Source organism: Myotis lucifugus, unplaced genomic scaffold (assembly GCF_000147115.1).
Source record: "Myotis lucifugus unplaced genomic scaffold, Myoluc2.0 scaffold_27, whole genome shotgun sequence".
Taxonomy (NCBI): Eukaryota; Metazoa; Chordata; class Mammalia; order Chiroptera; family Vespertilionidae; genus Myotis; species Myotis lucifugus.
The window spans coordinates 10511250-10531805 of NW_005871075.1; the positions used below are offsets into that span (position 1 = coordinate 10511250).

Here is a 20556-nt window from a genome sequence, read left to right on the forward strand (position 1 = left end):
GTGTGGCTAATGGCTGCCCTGTTAGTGGCTGAACCTCTGGGGGAGCCTGGACTCCTGGGATGAGCTGCTGCGAGCTGTGAGCCACAGCCTAGAAAAGTGCACATGGTACAGAGAGCATTTTCATGTACAGTGGACCCTTGAACCATTCGGTGGTTGAGGCGCTAATCCCTGCATCATCAAAACTCCACGTATAACTTTCGACGTTCCAAAAACAGTTTTAATTAATAGCCTAGTGTTGATCAGAAGCCTTACCGATAATAGTCAATTAGCACATAATTGTATATTGCTTGGATTATATCCTTGCAATAAAGTGAGCTAGAGAAAAGAAAATGCTATTAAGAAAACCATAGGAAGAAAAAATAAGTTTACAGTACTATATGTATTTATTGAAAAATAATCCATGTCTAAGTTGGGCCTGTGCAGGGGAAACTGGTGTTGTGTAAGGGTCAACTGTACTTCAAGGGATTAGTGGATTCCATATAGTTTATCCATAGATGCTGGATCCACAGTGATACTTAAGAGAGGATACAGATGGAAGTGGGGAATGAAGGGGGTTTCAGACTCTAAGTTCTTAGGCTCTTCTCCTTAAAGAGAAGCTGGTGTATAGTATCCACCCCTGCACCCTCCAGGCAAACCATTCACAGCTGAGGGTCACGCTGTAATATGAGACATGCCTAGAGTGCGTTCTGCATGCGTAGAGAAGGGGGAGCTGAGGACCACGTGGGCAGAAACATCATTCTTAGGCTCTACTGAGCTCTCTGAACAGGAGTTTGCTCTAGAACAGCCGTGGGCAAACTACGGCCCACGGGCCGGATCCGGCCCGTTTGAAATGAATAAAACTAAAAAACAAAAAGACCGTACCCTTTTATGTAATGATGTTTACTTTGAATTTATATTAGTTCACACAAACACTCCATCCATGCTTTTGTTCCGGCCCTCCGGTCCAGTTTAAGAACCCATTGTGGCCCTCGAGTCAAAAAGTTTGCCCACCCCTGCTCTAGAATCAAGCGAAGTCAACAGTAGCAGTGTCAGAATGTAATAAGGATTACATGGCTGTGCCTGAATCATGATTGGCATTACGTCTAGATATTTAGTCCCTTTAAAAAAATATGTAATTTTTAATTTAAATTGTATTAGGAAGTAATAGAGCTGTCATAGACAATACATAGTTCTTCAAAATCAAGTTTATACATAGGTATGGAATGTCGAAAGATTTTATTCACTTGTATGTGACAGAGTAAGTACTGCTGATTCATCCATCTATGATAATATTCAAAAGTAGTATAAACAGATATAGCTGAGCTCATTTTGTGTTGGTGTGGTATAGTTACATATTCTGGGACATTTGAAATCTGATTCCGGGTGCTAGCTCTCAGTATGAGTAGAGTTTCTGAGCCATGGTGCGCTCAGGTTCAGGTCCTGGTTTCACCAAAGTTTTGCATGATGCTGAGCATGTTACTTAAACTTTATGGTTGGTTTTCTCCTCTGTTAAATGGAGGTAATGCTATCACCAACCTCAAAGAGTTGTTAAGAGAGTTAAATGAATTGGTAGCGTATAGAAGCAGCTGGACAGATGTCCATCTCATAGTAAGTGCTCAGAAATGTAGTGTTTATTATCTTAAGGATGAGGATTATATTTAATTTGTGATGCCCATTATTACTGGATATGTTTGAAGAAATTTTTTCCTAAATTTAAAGGTGAATAATCATAAATTCCTAACATAAGATACGAAGAGATTCTTTTTAACAACCTTTTACTCAGCATTTTTTGAAATTGAAAAGGGTTATGCCATGCGCTCTGCATGTTACAAAGATGAATGAAACATTTCCTGTTCTCCAGAAGTGGACATAGATGCATAAAACAGTTGCAGTGGGTGTGGAGTAAACACTTAGCACCAGTTCTGTGGGAAACCAGCCACGGCCAAGATTCTGAACTTGGCACACGCTGCATTTTCTAGGATTTGTTTTCCAATTCTGAGTCTAGACCTAGTTCATATTCTTTATTTTAAATTGCATATAGCCACCATAGGGTTATTTACATAGTTTAGTAGAAGGTATATCTAGTTTTCCTTGTTGTTGTAAACCTGAAACTCAAGAGGCAACCCCTGACAAAGCAGCGTGTCAGATTTTGGTTTTCATCATTTCTCTACTTTGTTATGAATTCAGCTGGTTGTTAGGGTCTGCCGTTTCATAAGAAAGGATTCCATTCTTCTCCGTCATTGGGTGGACGGTTTCAGGTTGCTAACGCTAGGACGGTGGATATTCTTTTATCACATGTATCGTGTGGCTTCAGCAGTTTATCCTCAGCTCCCCCGGCTCATCCTACACAGCTCACCCCTCCCCCTCCCCAGCTGCTTCCCACTTCAGTGGAGGAGAGCATAGAGCCGGTGAAAAGCAGAGGTACATGGCGTTTTGTCACTCTCTCCCTTGTTGATTTACAAGCTGTGCTGTCATAAATACACTTGAGTTTGTTTGAATCACTAAAAGGCCTAATGTGATAACCCTAAGTGTCTCCGATTGAAGATTTGCAGTCCTGCTTGATCTGTGTGGCACGGAGAGTCCCCATGAAGGAAAGACCGGTTCTTCCCTCATCAGAAAGTTTTACTACTCGCCAAGATCTCCAAGGTAAATTTTCTTTGCAAAGGAGACCAAAGAAATCATTTTAGATGCTTGCGTATTTGTCATGCAAGGAACGTGCTTAGACGGTGGCAGACGCCGGGACCCGTGGCTGCTGGGTAGACTCACTGAGGAGCTGGAGGACGGGCCAGGGAGGGACAGTGATTTTCATTATCTGCCCTTTTGGTCCATGTACTACTATAAATAAATAAATTTTCATCTTTTAAAATGTTAATTGTTTCCATAGTAGTGGGTCAGCACGTAGGTCTAATGCTTGCTGTATTCACTAGGCAAGATCACATCACTGGACACGAGCACCATGCGGGCCGCCATGAAGCCCGGCTGGGAGGACCTGGTGAGGAGGTGCATTCAGAAGTTCCATGCCCAGCACGAGGGGGAGTCTCTGTCTTATGCCAAGAGGCATCACCATGAAGGTAAGCGCCTCCAAAGGAGAGTTTTTTTGAACTTGATTTTGCTAAACCCCTATTTCCTGCGGGAGCTTTCTCTGAAGCTCACCTCGCAGACTTGGGTCTGGCTACTCTGTGTGTCCGTGTGTGCCATGCCCAGAAAGCCCTGCCTTCTGAAGGACGTTTTCACGGGGGTCGCCATAGGACAGGAAAGTGGGATGAGGGACATAGACTTGGACATGATGATTTCACGGAGCAGATGAAAGGAAAGGGAAAGAGTTCGTTGTCTTTGATTCTAAGACTTCTAGATGTATAAGACAATAAGGTACCATCTAATATCAAAAGAAATGTCTTAATCGTAAGGAGGAAAGAGGAATGAAGTGAAATTTGTGAATTTTTTATTGAAGTGACTAGCCCTCCTTCCAGATGCTGATCACTGAAGGCTACCCAGATGTTTCTGGAAGGGTCAGAAAGATGAGGTGGCTTGCCTGAGATCATAAATTAATTAATAGGACAGCTGGAACTAAACCCAAGACTTCAGTCATGTCTCAGTGCTAATCGCCGCCCTTATTGAGCACCTGATCTTGTCTGGCACTGTCCGTTATCGTCCCGTTATCTCACGGGCCCGCTGTGAAGCAGGCACTGTGACTCCTGCTGCAGACAGCAGCTGGCACAGGTGAGGTGGCGGCTCCTGGGCAGGTAGTAAGTGTGGGCACTGGACGTTCATCTGGCCCATCCTGCCCGTCACTCCACTGTGCTGCCCCCAGAGTTCTTCCACAGAATCCCTTTTCCTCAAGGGCTTCCTGGATGTTTGTTAAATTGATGCGAACAAAGGAGAGCTTTGTCTTCCTTGTGGGCACCTATGTCCACAGCTGGGGGCCAGGCTGCTTGTGAGGACCGGGGCAGGGCAGGGTGCCTCGCCACTCAATTTGGCAAGTTGTCTGCAGTTTTGCAGAGAAAAGTTGTAACTCATTATTGCAAGTAGAGTTTTAGTTTGGCATCCTCCGTTTCATGGGCATCCGCAACCTTGGCATTTACCAGTAGTGTTTATATGTTTAAATTTGATGCTCTTAAGCTCGCTGATGAAACGGACAAATCATAGCAAATGACCTCTCTTCTTTCCCTTAGTTTTTCCTCATCCTGTTTATCCTTTTTATCTTATTTATCGTTACTTCTTCTAAAATAAGCACATACTCCAACAATTTGTGTCTTCCAGCATTTTTCTTTTAAGTCAAAAAAATAATAATAAGAGGAAGTAAAAAGGCCATATTTGATAGGAATCAATGCCATTTCACCAGATCTGGTTTAAAATAAAAAGAATAGTAACAGCAAAAAATGAGAGCTCACCATTAGCAAACATGTCCTTGGGCCCTGTGTAGCAATGTCCTACATTTAATTTCTGTGGCTTCCTGATTCCTCACAAAGGGGTTTAGAAGATGTATTCGGCACTCTGCTAGGTTTCATTAGCTAGGAACCACTGAAAGGAAACTCTGAAATACATTTTATCTAAATGTACAAAGTAGGTAAGATCAAGGGTAATCATTTGCATCGAGTAAAAATCTACTGGAGGGCTTTGTTTAAATGGAGAGCTTCCTAAATGCTTCCTGTGCATGCTAACACCGGTCTTCTTAGTAAACACGTTTGATGTAGATCAAATGGAAATGGAAACTTAAAGGATCACATCCAAGGTCAGATTAAATTCTGAAATTATAAGCCATTGGAAATATGAGTCTTACTATAAAAATTGTATTTATGCTATCTTTTAGGAACATACTTACGTAGAAGGCAAGGTACACATATGAACAGTAGTTCATTTCCAGTGGGACCACTTCAGAGTAACGCACCTGACAGTTGAGGCCAGAATGTAAGACCTTAGTACTGCAGGTAGCAAACTGCAGAGCGGGTTTCTTTAGGGAAAGTGCTCAAAGTGAGATTTTACCACGAAATCAGATCTATAGCAGGTGTCAGCCTCTCTCTTCCTCTCTCTGTCCTTGTGGAATGGTGAATGTTATTGGTCACTTTGGGGCTTTTCACCCACAAAGTTTATGCTGAGGGTTACTTGGTAAAAAACAGATATGGTCTTCTTAAAATGGCTTAAGAGGTAACTAAATTATATGGCTACTTTTTCTGAAATGAGATATTCTTTTTTTTTAATATGCACTATTTGACAGTTTTGAAATACAGTTGTATTAAAAGATGAGCCATGAAGTTTTATTTTAAGAGAAATTATTTTAACCTAGTTGATCTGTGTTGTATTTTCTGCCAGTGTCTTGAAAACAGAAACATCTGATTCTTTATAAAGACCTTAAACCAATTCCATGTCACTAAGATTTGTACTTTTGTTGTTTTGGTTTTCTATTTGGCCTTTTTTTTCCCTCTGAAAAGATTTTCTGATTGTTTATCTTTTACTTCCTGTTGATTTAACCACAGAAATAATGCTTCTTACACACTGAGAAACAGAATTGGGGAATAGTAGAGTGAGATGATGAGTTGAACAGTATGTAACTGAGATGAATATTCAGGGAATATATTTACTGTCCTAAATTTCACTATATTTGTATTAGCTTAAAGGGACATAGAAGGCAGATCGTACACCTAAGAGGTATCATGTTTCTGCATTGTTTTCTAACATTTTAAATAATTGTAAAAGCTTGTTTTGAGCTAATAAATTGTTTACACTCTTTTAATATCATGAAATATTACTTACAACTCTAACTGCTGGTCGGAAAATATTAAACATAGTGCAGTTTATTACTGGGATTATGTCTTGTCCCGCCCCCACCCCATGTGCTTCCTTAACGTGTGTTCTGTTTCCTTGCTCGCCCGCAGTGCTGAGACAAGGGTTGGCTTTCAGTCAGATCTACCGTTTCTCCTTGTCCGACGGCACTCTTGTTGCTGCACAAACGAAAAGCAAGCTCATCCGTTCTCAGACTACTAATGAGCCTCAGCTTGTCATATCTTTGCATATGCTTCACAGGTAAGCTTAGTTCTAAGAAGTTGTCTTCCCTTCCCGGGCTAAAGGAGATGTTAGAAAAGTCACAAGTCATCCCAGACCCTTTCAGATTTGTTAGCCATGTCTGCTGATCAGCCCAGGTGTGTAAATGTAAAGTCAAATTGCTGTTAACCAAAAGACATTGCATGATACCAGCTAAGTAGGGCTATGTCTAGCCTGAGTACTAGTGGGTATTTAAACCGGCGGGAAGAACACAGGCTCACCGGACTTGGCTCTGCCGTGACTGCCTGCTACATCGGAGAAGGGAAACTGACCAGGTCCCAGGGGTGACACCCCCCGGGCAGGAACACTGAAGCCACTAGCATGATTTCTGTTCCTGCGTGTTTAAACCTAAAACTGTCAAATATATACACTTGTAAGGAAGATTTTAGATTTTTCTCAGGGTTAGATTCTTGACATTACACTTTAAATTAAAGGGTGATAAACATTTCCATAAGAAATGAAAGTAATGAAAACTAAACTAAACGTTGATTTAAAAAATAAATGTCATGAACCATACTGTTTTAGAGCACAAATTTAGGAAAACGATTGCATTTCAAGTTCTATAAATATTTATGTACGTGCTATATAAAACTTTATGAGATACTATCAGAAGATATATAAAGTTGCTCTGGGAAAGAATCCCCTTTTATTGCATTTCTCAATTATTTACTTTCTTATTTTGGAAAAAAAATAAAAATCAGGCAGCTCTGTTTGCCAACTGTTAATAAATCTGACCTCAAACTGAAACAATTTGAAAGTGATTACAGATGTGCCAGATTTCACCCCCTAACTGAAAGCTGATGTTTGACAATTTGTGAAACCTGTTTTGTTTGGGTTTGTGAACACATTTGGTAACTCACAAGTGACTGCCAAGGCTGTAAATGAAAGCTCACAGGGCTTGGAAAATCATCCAGCTCAGAAAACCTGCTTTTGGTCATTAGTAAGGGGGTGGGAGGGGCTATCTAGGAGTTGGGGAATCAGGTCACAAACTAAGGCACTTGGAAGTCCCCTCCCGTGCTATCTGTTTGGGAGGCTCTTGCTTTGACATGCAGGGGACCTGGGTGTGGGGCTCTGTCTAAGTGACCTGATTCTAAACAGTTTTGGTAACTTTATTGGCTCTGGAACTTGTAGTGTTCCTAATAGTTCGGGGCAAGTTTTCCCCACTCAGTTTGCTGTTCATCTTGAGCCAATTCGTCCACATCAGAGCTCTCCAGACTTACAGATGTGTCTGTTGTTGGGCATTGTGAGCTCTGGTAAATAACTGAAGGCAGCTATACTTGTTTGGGTCATTTCTGTAGGATTGTTCAAGTTCTCAGTTATTCATGGTAAGATAGTGTTAAGTGAGAAAGATATATAATTAATTGGAACCCCTCTAATAACTACAGTTTCAGTGTGCTAGCAGTTAGATTTAAACACGCCCCTCCTCTGGAAAACCGCAGACATCTTAATGAGCTGACTGAAAACATCCCTCTTGGTCCAACACTAAACATGTTCAGTCTTGCCCATAATTGCAGATTGTTTCATCAAAGTATTATCTTTCCTTTAAGTATAGCTCATTCTTTTAAAGAAAAGAGGCCATTTCATTTTTCAAAATTAATAACAACTTGCTAAGTGTTTTGCCTTTTATCTTATATTTTTTCCTCATTATACAGAGAGCAGAATGTGTGTTTAATGAATCCGGATCTGACTGGACAAGCAATGGGGAAGCCATTGAATCCAATTAGTTCCAGCAGCCCTGCCCATCAGGCCATGTGCAGCGCGAACCCAGGTCAGGACATGGCCCTTGGTAGCAATATGAATTTCCCCATAAACGGCCCCAAGGAGCAAATGAGCATGCCCATGGGCAGGTTTGGTGGTTCCGGGGGACTGAACCATGTGTCGGGCATGCAAGCCACCACTCCTCAGGGTAGTAACTATGCACTCAAAATGAACAGTCCCTCACAGAGCAGCCCTGGCATGAATCCAGGCCAGCCCACCTCCATGCTTTCACCGAGACATCGCATGAGCCCTGGGGTGGCTGGAAGCCCCCGAATCCCACCCAGCCAGTTTTCCCCCGCAGGAAGCTTGCATTCCCCCGTGGGAGTTTGCAGCAGCACAGGAAATAGCCATAGCTACACCAACAGTTCCCTCAACGCACTTCAGGCCCTCAGCGAGGGGCACGGGGTCTCTTTGGGGTCATCGTTGGCTTCGCCGGACCTAAAAATGGGCAATTTGCAAAACTCCCCAGTGAATATGAATCCTCCCCCACTCGGCAAGATGGGGAGCTTGGACTCCAAAGACTGCTTTGGGCTGTATGGGGAGCCCCCAGAAGGCCCAGCTGGCCAGGCAGAGAGCAGCTGCCATCCTGGAGAGCAAAAGGACACCAGTGAGGCCAGTGGACCCCAGGGTGTGAGCAGCGAGCGAGCTGACGGGCAGAACAGACTGCATGACAGCAAAGGACAGACCAAACTCCTCCAGCTGCTGACCACCAAATCCGACCAGATGGAGCCTTCGCCGCTGTCCAGCTCTTTGTCGGACACAAACAAGGACTCCGCGGGTAGCTTGCCCGGTTCCGGGTCGACACATGGGACCTCGCTCAAGGAGAAGCATAAGATTTTGCACAGACTCCTGCAGGACAGCAGTTCTCCTGTGGACTTGGCTAAGTTAACAGCGGAAGCCACGGGCAAAGAGCTGAGCCAGGAGGCCAACAGCACAGCTCCTGGTTCGGAGGTGACTGTGAAACAGGAGCCAGTGAGCCCCAAGAAGAAAGAGAATGCACTACTTCGCTATTTGCTGGATAAAGATGATACTAAAGACATTGGCTTACCGGAAATAACCCCCAAACTTGAGCGGCTGGACAGTAAGACGGACCCTGCCAGTAACACAAAGTTAATAGCTATGAAGACCGAGAAGGAGGAGATGAGCTTTGAGCCTAGTGACCAGGTGAGTTTTATAGTGTATTCCCCACGGCTACTAACCCATATCCATTAAGGATTTTCTCCACAGGGGCATTTTGAGGCCACAGGTGATGAGACAAAAATAAGTTTTCTCTAATTTTCTCACTTGATTGAAACAGTTCCAAATACTCTATCTAGTAATGAGTGACATTACCATAGGGCAGGGTTGGCTGCCTGTTTTTGGAAAGGGCCAAATGGTAAATATTTTAGGCTTTGCAGGCTACACAGTCTGTGCAGAGCAGACAAAGACACTGAACACAAGCGGTGTGCTGTGCTCCAGGCCCCGATACTCGAGTTTGACCCGATTGACATCCATTCTTAGCTCGTGGGCCCCACAAAACAGGCGGTGGCCCGAGTGGCCCACAGGCCAGCTGTAGTTTGACCCCTGTTAGCAGACGATGCCGAAATTGGAGATAATCACTTCCTCAAAGTGGGGGCCTTGTCAGTACAGACTGAATTAAGTTATTTATTTACCTTTCTCATTTTAAGATCAGGGTTTGACTGGTTTTTCAAACCTAATGAAAATCATTGTAACTCTCTTCTCAACCAAAACTTCTGATTCACGCTAAAGAATTTCTTAGACCATCCGTATAAAAGGTATGTAAGGGCCAATGGATAGTAAGAAAGGAGAGGTCAAGTTTGACTTGATGTTAGTAGAGCTGAGCCATCATATATAAATGCAAACCTGAAGTAATCGGTTGTGTTATCTGCTGTTCTTATCTGAAGATTTAATTCTTTGAAAAAATCCAGGATAGCTAAGTGATAATTCAAAATCATTCCTGATAATACTCTGAGGACATAATGACATCACAAGGAAAGTGTAAATCATTTAATATTTTCTTTGTTTAAAAAAAAAAGTTATTACCGACACAGTGGCTTGGCATAAGGTGTTTCCGGCTGGGTTAATGAACCAAGACCCCACCCTGCTCTCCACTCCTCCAATCCCTGGCTCTGCCCTGGGCCTCACGCCTTGTAAGACGTGAATGGTTAAGAAGAGAAGGAGCTACGTGGGCTTTTCTACTTAAAATGGTTCGCTAATTTGTCCTTGACACTTGTTTTGTAAGTGGATCTGATGTGTGCCACTGTCTTCGGGGACTAGGTGTGCATGGGGAGAGGAGAGGGCAGCACCCCTGCCATGTGTAGCCTTGAACCTGCTGAGTCAGCAGAAGCTGTGCAGGCGGGTCTGGATGGAGAGCAGGATTCGGGGAGTCGGGGCTGCACATGCTTGCAGCTGGGCTCTGTCCGGGTTTCTAAGCACTTGGCTTCCTTTATTTCTTTCACTTTGATGTCTTGACAGCTGCTACCATTCCTGTGAGGCAGAGATGATTTCCAAGCCTCTGTGTCCTTCACAAGGCAAACAGCCTAAGAATATAAACCTTCTTGGTAATTAACCCTTAAACTTCGATGTTAGTGCAGAATTCTATATAGCAGCTATTTTGTAATGCTGTAAAATCATACGGTGGGGAAACCGAGGGCTCCATGGAAAGTTAATAGCAATATCTTACCTAAAGTATGCTGTAAGGCCATTCCGACAGCTGTGGATGTTTTAATCTTTTGGGGTTTACTAGATTAGAATATACAGAGCTAGTGGCAGTTCAGGGTGACAGGCACGCATACTGTCACTCAAGTCTCTTGACACACGCTAGAGGGCAGGTGCCTCGCGACGTCCACCTTAGCTCAGTAGCTCCGTGGTCGGCCCCTCCTTCCAGAAACACCGTTTGTTTCTGTCCCAGGCCTGAGGCCCTAGGACTTAGAGGGCCGGAGAAGAGGGACACTGCTTGGCATTTAACTTCAGACAAAAAGAAGTTTTTTAAAAAGTCCTTTTAGTGTCTAATTGTTTAGGAGGAACATTTTTCTAATCAAAATTGTCCCACCTAAGGAACAAAGCCCAGAGTGTTATCAGTACAAATTTTTTAGTATTTCAGTAGACCACAAGGCAGTGTACACAAACACACACGTCTACGGTATTTTTTCTTAATGAAACCTAGTCTGTGTCTCACCTCCTCTCCCCTCCCATTTAAAACTCCACCAAAAAATACTGCTTCAGAGCACTTTTAACATCAAAAACATTGCAACTTGAAAAGAAAAGTTACCACAGGAAGTATGCGTTACTTAAATTTAGATCAAAGTTAAAATGACTTAAAAAAAACAACAGTGATTCTTTCTCCTCCTGCTCTCCTTCACTAATTCCAAACGCAGATTATTTGTATCTCCTATTAAATACACATTTATTGGAGACTTTTCTTTGATTTCAAGGGAACACAAGTTTTTTATTTAGTGAGATAAACTGTTAGCAAACCTGAGTACGCAGTTAACTGTCTTGTTCTTTTGACTCAGCAAAGAGCCATTACCCGAGTGTGTGTTTAACCGATCACTAACTGATTAGGACAGGAAGTATTCCGGTGATGCTATTTTACCTAAAATAGTCTTCTTTACTGGGCAGAGTATTTAAACATTTGTTTCTAGGCACTTCATAACCAACAGGAAGTAATGACAGCAAAATTTCCAGTTTGTTTACCAACTTTGAAGTTATATACTTATTTACACAATAGAGTCCGTTGATACCCCGCCAAATGGAACTTATGTTCTTTCTAATGCTACTGGGCTACGTAGGACGAGGGTTTAGAAATAGTCTAAAAAATTTTTCTTCTTATATTTGGTTCCATTAGGCTGGCAAACTATATCTTACACTGTTGTATTTCCCTTCAAATGTGATAAGTTAGATTACCATGTTTTAATAATTTTATTTTACGCAAATATAGTAAAATTACACTTTTCATTTAAAATTTTGAAAAGATGTTTAGTAATTTATTAGAATACTTGTGTTATTAAAATGCATGTACTCTTTATGTTTGCTTCAGAGAACAAGTAATTTGACATGAAAAATTCTTAAAACCAGAAAAATGAAAAATTAAAGAAATCATGTTCAATTTTCATTTTGTAGAACTTGTATGAAAATCTTTCTGACTCATTTTCTGCCTGAAATAGTTTAAACTAACTATTTCAATTGATGTGGCTAATTTGAGCATTCGAATAGATGCCTAAGCAAAACTTTGAAGTATCTTGGCAAAGCCTTATAAAGGAAGGCATCAATCTTTTTGTCTTGTGAAGAAATCATGCCTAAAAAGTGAAGAGGGGCTGACTAAAAGAACTTTGGATGAGAATTAAAGCTTACAAAATTTTGGGAAGGAGCCAGACTGGTGTGGCTCAGTGGTTGAACGCCGACCCATGAACCAGATCATGGTTCAATTCCTGGTCAGGGCACATGCCTGGGTTTCAGGCTCCATCCCCACTAGGGCGTGTGCAGGAGGCAGCCGATCAATGGTTCTCTCTCATCATTGATGTATATATCTCTCTCTCCCTTCCTCTCTCAGAAATAAATTTTAAAAAATTTTTTTAATTTAGGGAAGGAAATGTTAGATCAGAAACTTATTGTGATCAAATCCATCGCTTCCAAAGCTTGCATGACTACAGAAAAAAATGCCATATTTGTCCAATTTTATTGCTGAACAACCAAAGGAGTATAGGCATTTTGAACTTCATTTCCTTGAAGAGAAACATTTAAAGTAAACTTAAGACAATTAGATTAGCATTAAATGTGTACTCCAAAAATTGACAAGAATAAATGCAAGCAAAGCAGTATTATCTCATGGGGAAAATTTCATAGTGTATCTTTCTGAGAGCACACTAAATGAACTCAAATAGTGTCAGTAGTTAAATGTCTACAGCCTATTCATTTTGACTCTAAGACCAAGAAGTTTCTGCATGGCTTTTAAACTCATTATATTATACACAAGAGTAGATTACAAAGGAAGAATCCTGAATTCTGTCACTAGAAGTCTTTGAAACCTGATTTTTATTTTTCTGTTTGAGATGGCTTAAAGGATAATTTCATTTTAATGGAAACAGTAAAGGTAAAAATAAAAGGCAGGAGCCTAGACCCAGACTGTTGTTAATTGATAGTATAAAAACTTTCCTTTACACATATCGGGTTGAGGGACAATATATTTATTTACACAATAGCAGTGAGGAAAATGATTTATTTTTTATGATTGTTTATATGAACCTATTTATTCTGGATGCTTCTCATCCAAAGTAGTCTGCAAAGCTTTCTCAAGAAGCAGCTTTATCACTTAGAACAGTCACCTCATTCACCACCACGCACACGCACACACACACGCACACGAACACGCACACAATGGTCAATGGTCTTCCAGGGCCGCTTTCTGAAGTGCTCTACAAGGCAGCAATTTCCAGGGCGGTTTTGGTTTCCTAGGGCAGCCACAGGTTGTTTGGACCTCTTCTAATCACAAGCTTTTTTTTATTTTTATTGATTTCGGAGAGGAAGGAAGAGAGAGACAGAGAGATAGAAACATCACTGATGAGAAAGACTCATTAATCAGCTTCCTCCTGCATGCCCCCTACTAGGGTTCGAGCCCGCAACCTGGGCATATACCCTTGACTGGAATCAAACCCAGGACCCTTCAGTCTGCAGGCTGACGCTCTATCCATTGAGCCAAAGCAGCCAGGGCTAATCTCGAGCTTTTTCATGGCACCACTATAAGGATATCACACGTTTTTATGAATCATTTATTCTGAGAAATTATAGGAATTTCTATAAGAAATGTAGTTGATCCTGGGGAAATGTTTTAGATTACAGATTAATATAGTGAAAAGAAGTCATCGGGTTGACGGAGTGGCCATTACTGTGTTCCAGGCAGTTGTTGGAGAGCAATAAATGTTTACACTGCTCTTTATACTTACGGATTCAGCAGAACGTGATGCAGATAGATGTGTAATGGACTCACTTTACATGTCCCTCTAACTTACACAAAATCGTCTGTATGCATTCAGAAAGGAAGAAGAGGCGGCTATTAAATGGTTAAATAGTGTGAGCAGTTTTGCCACCATTCCGCCCGCTGAGTATGAGCCCTCATGCAGTGATGGTGAGGTGCGTGACAGAGTTCACCCGGGTTTGGTTCCCTGTGCCTGTAATAGTGTGAAAATGCAGCACCAGGCTTTCAAGTCCAACTTCGTTACCGTTTAGGATTCAGCCAAGCAGCCGCGTGCCTCCTCTCAGCAGGAGACACCGGCTCTGTTGCCCTTGGCGGGGACACCCAGTGAGGTGCCTTCCTGGGACTGTCCAGGGTGCCAGCTGTGGAACCTCACCTGAGATGTGTCTCTCATGTTTGTGCTTCTGTCTTTTGTTAGAAATGAGTGGCTAACCTAACCAGAAAGTCCTCTTGTAACCCAAGAAAATGGATCCCTATTATATTTGCCATAAATTGCAAAAACATTAACAAGTCCAACCTCTACATGGGAGATAGGATTGTACATAGAATAAAACTGTAAGCCCTTCTGCTTAACTGTGCCTCATGTTGGAGGTAAGCGATTTCATTAGAGTTGCCAGTGTACACAAAAGGGTTAGTCACGGTCAAGGATTCAAAGTCCATTCAGTGACTTTGGGGAAATTGCCTAACTTATACTTACGTTTTTCCACCTACACATCAAGAAAATCATTCTTACCACTTTCTTCACTAGACAGTAACCCTCGTGTGTAACTTAGCCATTTTCTAGTGTGATTGGCACTGTCTGGTTTTAAATACTTGGCACATAGGTAGGTTCTACTTAAATGAATATGGAAATTAGTTGGGCTTGCTGGAAGAAAACCACCAAGTATAACATGGTGGTGATATTTACCTTATTATTTTTATGCTGGTAACTGAAATGAAATTAGATATGGCTTCTCTGAAGTCAGTTGATAGGTGCTGTGTCTAGGAACAACCTGTTTTCATCCTGCTTATTCCCTACATATTGTCACCTAAGCTGGTGAGTGATGAGAAAGCCAATGTTATTCGAAACTGAAAGTACAAGCAGGAAAAACCACCAGTCAAGTTGAAAGGGCAGTGCTTAGCTGTCATGGTTGCCGTTGCTGCAAGCTGATTTTGTGTTTTACTCCCCCTACTCTTAAAAAAAAAAAAGTCCTGCCCGGCCAGCGTGGCTCAGTGGTTGAGCATCCACCTAGGAACCAGGAGGTCGCGGTTTGATTCCCTGTCAGGGCACATGCCTGGGTTGTGGGCTCAATCCCCAGTGTGGGGCGTGCAGGAGGCAGCTAATCAATGATTCTCTCTCATCATTGATGTTTCTATCTCTCCCTCTCCCTTCCTCTCTGAAATCAATAAAAATATATTTTTTAATTTAAAAAAGTCCTAAAAGAGAATCACCATTTACTAAGTACTGATGACATGTAAATTTGGATCAGATTTTCTAACAGCATTTATTACTGTTGTCATTTCTTAGGGAAATTAACTACAAAACCTAGATCTGGACTGTAAGTTGTTGGTTCATTAGAAGTAAGTTGTTGGTTAATTAGAAATATGCATTCTCGCGATTAATTGAATTACTAGCACAAAATAAGGGGGAATTTATAAATTGCCAATGAGTCATGATGCTGGAAGAGACCTGTCTTTCTATTTTAGCCGTCTCTCTTTTTACAGAGGAGGAAATTCAGGACCAAGAGATTAAGTTATATGTTCTTTGTCAATTTAATTTTTTAAAAGGTGATCAATTGACTGTTGAGCCTGAGGTGGGCATGTGTCTGCATCTTTTACTTGGCTGGGGTGCCTTGGACCAGCTAGGTCTATAATTGCCAGCAGGCCTGTGGTGCCCACGCTCACAGTGGGGCAGGATAAATTCTTCTGTCGTTTACTGCAGCCTGGCAGCGAGCTGGACAACTTGGAGGAGATTTTGGATGATTTGCAGAATAGTCAATTACCACAGCTTTTCCCAGACACGAGGCCTGGCGCCCCTGCTGGATCAGTTGACAAGCAAGCCATCATCAATGACCTCATGCAACTCACAGCTGAAAACAGCCCGGTTACACCTGTTGGAGCCCAGAAAACAGCACTGCGAATTTCCCAGAGCAGTGAGTATGAGATATTGATGGTTATGCCATATAATCATCATCAGAAACAGGGATTATTAAAATCTGATGCAAACAGCTTAGTCACTTCAAGGTTTTTATGGTCAAATAGCACCATCTACTGTCCTGGTACTTCCCAACAGTATTCAGAGTGGATTCTCGTGAACGTGGCTTCCCAGCATTCCCTGTGGTCGATTTAATCAACATGGAGTGAGGTTGGCTGACCCACATACATAAAGTTCTTTAGATGATCTTCATAGTTCCCTGCATTTCAGCTACTGCCCTCAGAAATGGAGCTTAAATAGATTTTATGTTTTAACATATAACTGAACACTTAAAATGTAGGAAATGAGAAAGTTATGCTGACTTTTTAGGAATAATATATTACTAAAAATTCTCAAAATATTTAATCATTACATGTGAAAGGGCTACACACATTAAAAACATCTTCTCCTAGCTCTTAGGAATCCTCATACAAATATCAATTTTACATGGAACTTTATCATACAAATGTGTTCTAAGTGCATTTTAAGTTTGGTTAGTTTGATAGACTATCTTAAGTACATTTTTATCATTTATTTTACTCTTTTTATTTTAAATTTTATTTAGGTAAGTTTAAGATGAACCTTCACTATGAACACTTAGTTTACAAACTTGATAGTTGCCTCAAGTTGCCCAATAGTTTGAATGGAAGAAAAACGTTTCCTGATCCAGGGACATAATTTAAGGGAAGACAGATAACCTCCTTAGAGTTACATTGGTGAATGGAGGAAATGATCCCCCCCCCGCCCCCCCACCGCCGCCCCTTCCAAAACAGTTTGGCCCAAAGCTTAGCATTGGTTCTCAAACCAGAAATGGCACCTATCAACCAAATCACAGGGTACATTTATTTACTAGATCTTTTCTCAAGTGATTCCTGATCATCCCAAAAAGGGTAAAACAAAGTCGAGCTTTTACTGTTATCTCTCAAACCTGCCTATTTCTTGGGGAATGGAGGATTACTTATGGACCACGCGAGAGCACAAGTCAAAGAATTGAGAAGTGAGTGAGAAACAAACTAGAAAGTTCATGCTCATTATCCAAGGGAATTGAAGGACAAACTGCATGTGAACTCATGGTTTCTCCTCCATCTGTACCTCCTAATAGTGTTCAAATTATTGATGGGTAACCCACATAACTAGCCCTGAGGAAGCCCTGAATAAGCATGTATATCATTTCTATTCCAAGCCCTAATTCTTCTAAATATTTTATTTCTGTTATTGATTGTGAAGAACCATTTCTTTTAAAGTTTCTATTTCATACTATGTTTATATGATAATTCAGAAAAAGTGAAAACTTGGTATTATTTAATACATTAGTGCTATAAATTGTAATTTATAATATCTTTATACTTTAAAAAAATTTAAATAGCATTGATATCAAATTACTGGTTGTATATGTAATAGTACAGTGCACTAGTGTAGTGCTTATTACACAATAAATCTTGGGAACTAACCCTAAGAATCATTTCAAATCTAAATGTATCTGGAATTCTAAAAAACTATATTTAGAAGAGTAAAGATTAGGGTCCTAAAGCATTAATAATTACTTCAGGTAACAGTTTACACTTGAAGATTTTCACTTCCACTAAAATTCAACACCTTGAACCTAATTCTTCTAGGAAAATCTAGTATAGACATGTAATTGTAACATTCAAACCATATGTTTCTGGGTTTGGTGTTGTATGCAGATAGCTGTGACAGCAATACTACTAAATTCTAATAATGTAACATGAAAAACACCATATGAGTGGTTTACTTAGCAAATACAATTGAATATTAGAGACTAGTATTGGGAAAAAATATATGGTAAGTGACAACCATGTTATGTTCTTTTTTTCTTTTTTTGTAAGAATGTGAATAATTAAATTAGTTGTTTGTTGATTAGATTGGGAGACTGTGACACTGCTTGTTTTTGTCTGAATTTATCTTTTGTTTAGGCAGTTGGTCTCTGACATGCATATCTGTTGTTATTTTACAGACAGCATTTTTCCTAAACACTACTTTTGTTTCCTGATATTAACCTTTAATTTTCATCTGTTCTCTCCTTAGCTTTTAATAACCCACGACCAGGGCAACTGGGCAGGTTATTGCCAAACCAGAATTTACCACTTGACATCACATTGCAAAGCCCAACTGGTGCTGGACCCTTCCCACCAATCAGAAACAATAGTCCCTACTCAGTGATACCTCAGCCAGGAATGATGGGTAACCAAGGGATGATAGGAAACCAAGGAAATGTAGGGAACAGTAGCACAGGTAAGGGCTCAAATGCACTGTTACTTTACTGGGTTCTGTAACCTAATGATGTATTTCATCCACATCAAACTAGTAGAATTCTTCCAATGAAATTTTTCATGTTAGAAGCTAACATTTGAATGTAAGAAAAGTGTACAGATTTTCACCATGAGAGTGGTACAGGAAGCTTCGGAGAGCATTCCAGGAAGCTGGCCTTTTACTCTGTGATCATTACTTTCAGAGGTTGCTAATTATGACTCCTATACCATAGGCTCATTTCACTTCTGTTCCCGTTGCTGTTTGAGACATTGTGGTGGTGTGTGTAAAATAATTTGGTGGTTGCCAGCTTCTCATGATAATCTGCTGATAATCCCAAAACTTCCTGTTAATTGATGATCTGTGTTTGGAGAATTTCAGAATAAAAGTTTAAAATTCAGCCAACCTTTCATGCTTGTAAATGATACCATTCTCATTCAGAAAAATATTCATTAAAAATAAAAACTTTAGTCCGACTGGTGTGGCTCAGTTGTTGAACGTTGACCTGTGAACTAGGAGGTCACAGTTCAATTCCCAGTCAGGGCACATGCCCGGGTTGCAGGCTCAATCTCCAGTTTTTTATAAAGAACTGCTTACAATTTATAGCTTTCTTCCTTTGTTGAAATGAGGGCCTAAAGAAAAAGGTACTGAAATAATAGATATTATCAAAAGAACTTATATTGGTGGGTGTTTAATTTATGTAATCCCTGTAAACATTTGCCATTTAGATAGTTAACTGAAAATAAGAGTTCAATTTAAGGGGAAAAGATGGATTTTTTTACTTTCTGTTTTTCATAAAGCAATGAACCATGCTGTATTAAAATAGTTCATTCAACAAATACTAATTGGGTACCTATCCTAATTGCCAGGAACTTACTACTTCACTAATTTGTATATTCACAGAAATAGTGCCATATAAATTTTGCATAATTTTTAAGACTATTGATTTATAGAAATAAAATATTGGTTTATGTAAATTTTATAAGAGAACAGGAGCCAATGACTTATTAAAGGTGGCTTCTTATTAGCAGAATCCAAGAAGACCTGAGTCCTTGTGGGAACCTGACATAAGAACTTGGGGATATACCTGTATTCAATTCTAAGCAGCCCAGAGACCACTGGTATTCAGGCTGTCATCATGCAGTTAATTGCCTGTGCTTTGTTGAAAAAGAAAACGCTGAGAGAAACTCCCCCAGTTATAATTGCATTAATGTTGTTGAATTAAGGATGGTTTTACCTTCTGCTTTCTGGACTTTCTATAATCTTATTATGTCGTTTAGATAATAGATTTTTTGAAAGCTGAAATGCCTATTTCCTATTATATATTTGTAAAATTTAAATCTAATCTTAAAATAGTTTGTTAAATACATGTTACCATAATATTGTTCTAACTTTTTCAACCTAATTAAATGTCCTTCACTCTTAATCATCCTAACGGAGCACATTCTCCAGGAAAAAACCACCCACCATACATGGCTGCTCCATTTATTAAATGTACCCTATTTTTAGTTGTTTATTATAATTAAAGTAAATGAAAGCAAGTCATGTATTTGAAAGCAGAGTTTTTATACATCCGTCATTAAACATTTCAAAATGAAGGGTCCGCACTTGGGGTTTTTCCAGAACTTCTAGAATATCAAGTCTTGGCAAATCTCTGGCCGTTGCCAGCATCTCGGCGGCCGAGCGAGGGAAAGCAGACTCCCGATCCTGCTTACCAGTGTCGTGCTCCTGTATTATGTGTGGTCAACTAGCTATTAACATCTCAAGCATAAAAGGATTTTTACCAGTCTGCCCGAACCCATTCTAGATCTATACTCAGGAATGTGATGGTCCAGGCATATTGAAGTAGTAGGAGTTCCCAGTCTTGGCTACAAAGAACCGTAGTAGAAAGATCGGGTCATTGCCCCATGCTTTGGAGGCTACCCGGCAATTTTAAAGCTTAACAAATTCTAATGCTCTGAAAGGCATAGGCGTGGGCTTCACGGGATAGTCTCCATGATTTTGGTTTGTGATTAGAGTATTGATGATCAGTTTTTTACCTTGTTCTTCTTGGCCTCACCTCCCTTTTGGAAAGTAAAGCATTGACGTGTGTGTCAGCTAATGTGATTCACTTCCTGAGGAAGGAAGTTGGGGTTATCCACACGCCACAGCACCTGTTTCTGAGTACATATGGGAACAATTTTAACAGCTTTTCCGAACTATACAGAGTGGCAAGTCCGTGTTGTAAAAAACTTTGTAGTAATTGCCAATTCTTATTTCTTAGCCAACGGCCCACATCTGTCCCAGTGAAGGCCTTAGCTGTTGGGCTAGCTGCGTATTGCAGACTGGTTGTCTTGCTCAGAGTAAGATTGTGTGGCGTTCACACGTG

At 40.7% G+C, this 20556-nt stretch overlaps 1 protein-coding gene across 8 annotated transcripts in view; it reads left to right on the forward strand.

Annotated features, from left to right (window-relative positions):
* The window catches only part of NCOA2 (nuclear receptor coactivator 2), a 257444-nt gene that overhangs the window by 214329 nt on the left and 22559 nt on the right, over positions 1 to 20556 (forward strand). For 7 of the 8 annotated variants that reach the window (XM_023751985.1, XM_023751990.1, XM_023751986.1 and 4 more), the window contains 6 exons: positions 2524 to 2625; positions 2907 to 3050; positions 5853 to 6000; positions 7671 to 8940; positions 15669 to 15879; positions 17967 to 18173. In XM_023751985.1, coding sequence (XP_023607753.1) covers positions 2524 to 2625; positions 2907 to 3050; positions 5853 to 6000; positions 7671 to 8940; positions 15669 to 15879; positions 17967 to 18173 — 2082 coding nt within the window. The remainder of the gene's footprint in view (positions 1 to 2523; positions 2626 to 2906; positions 3051 to 5852; positions 6001 to 7670; positions 8941 to 15668; positions 15880 to 17966; positions 18174 to 20556) is intronic. The other variant, XM_006086380.3, reaches the window with a different exon arrangement.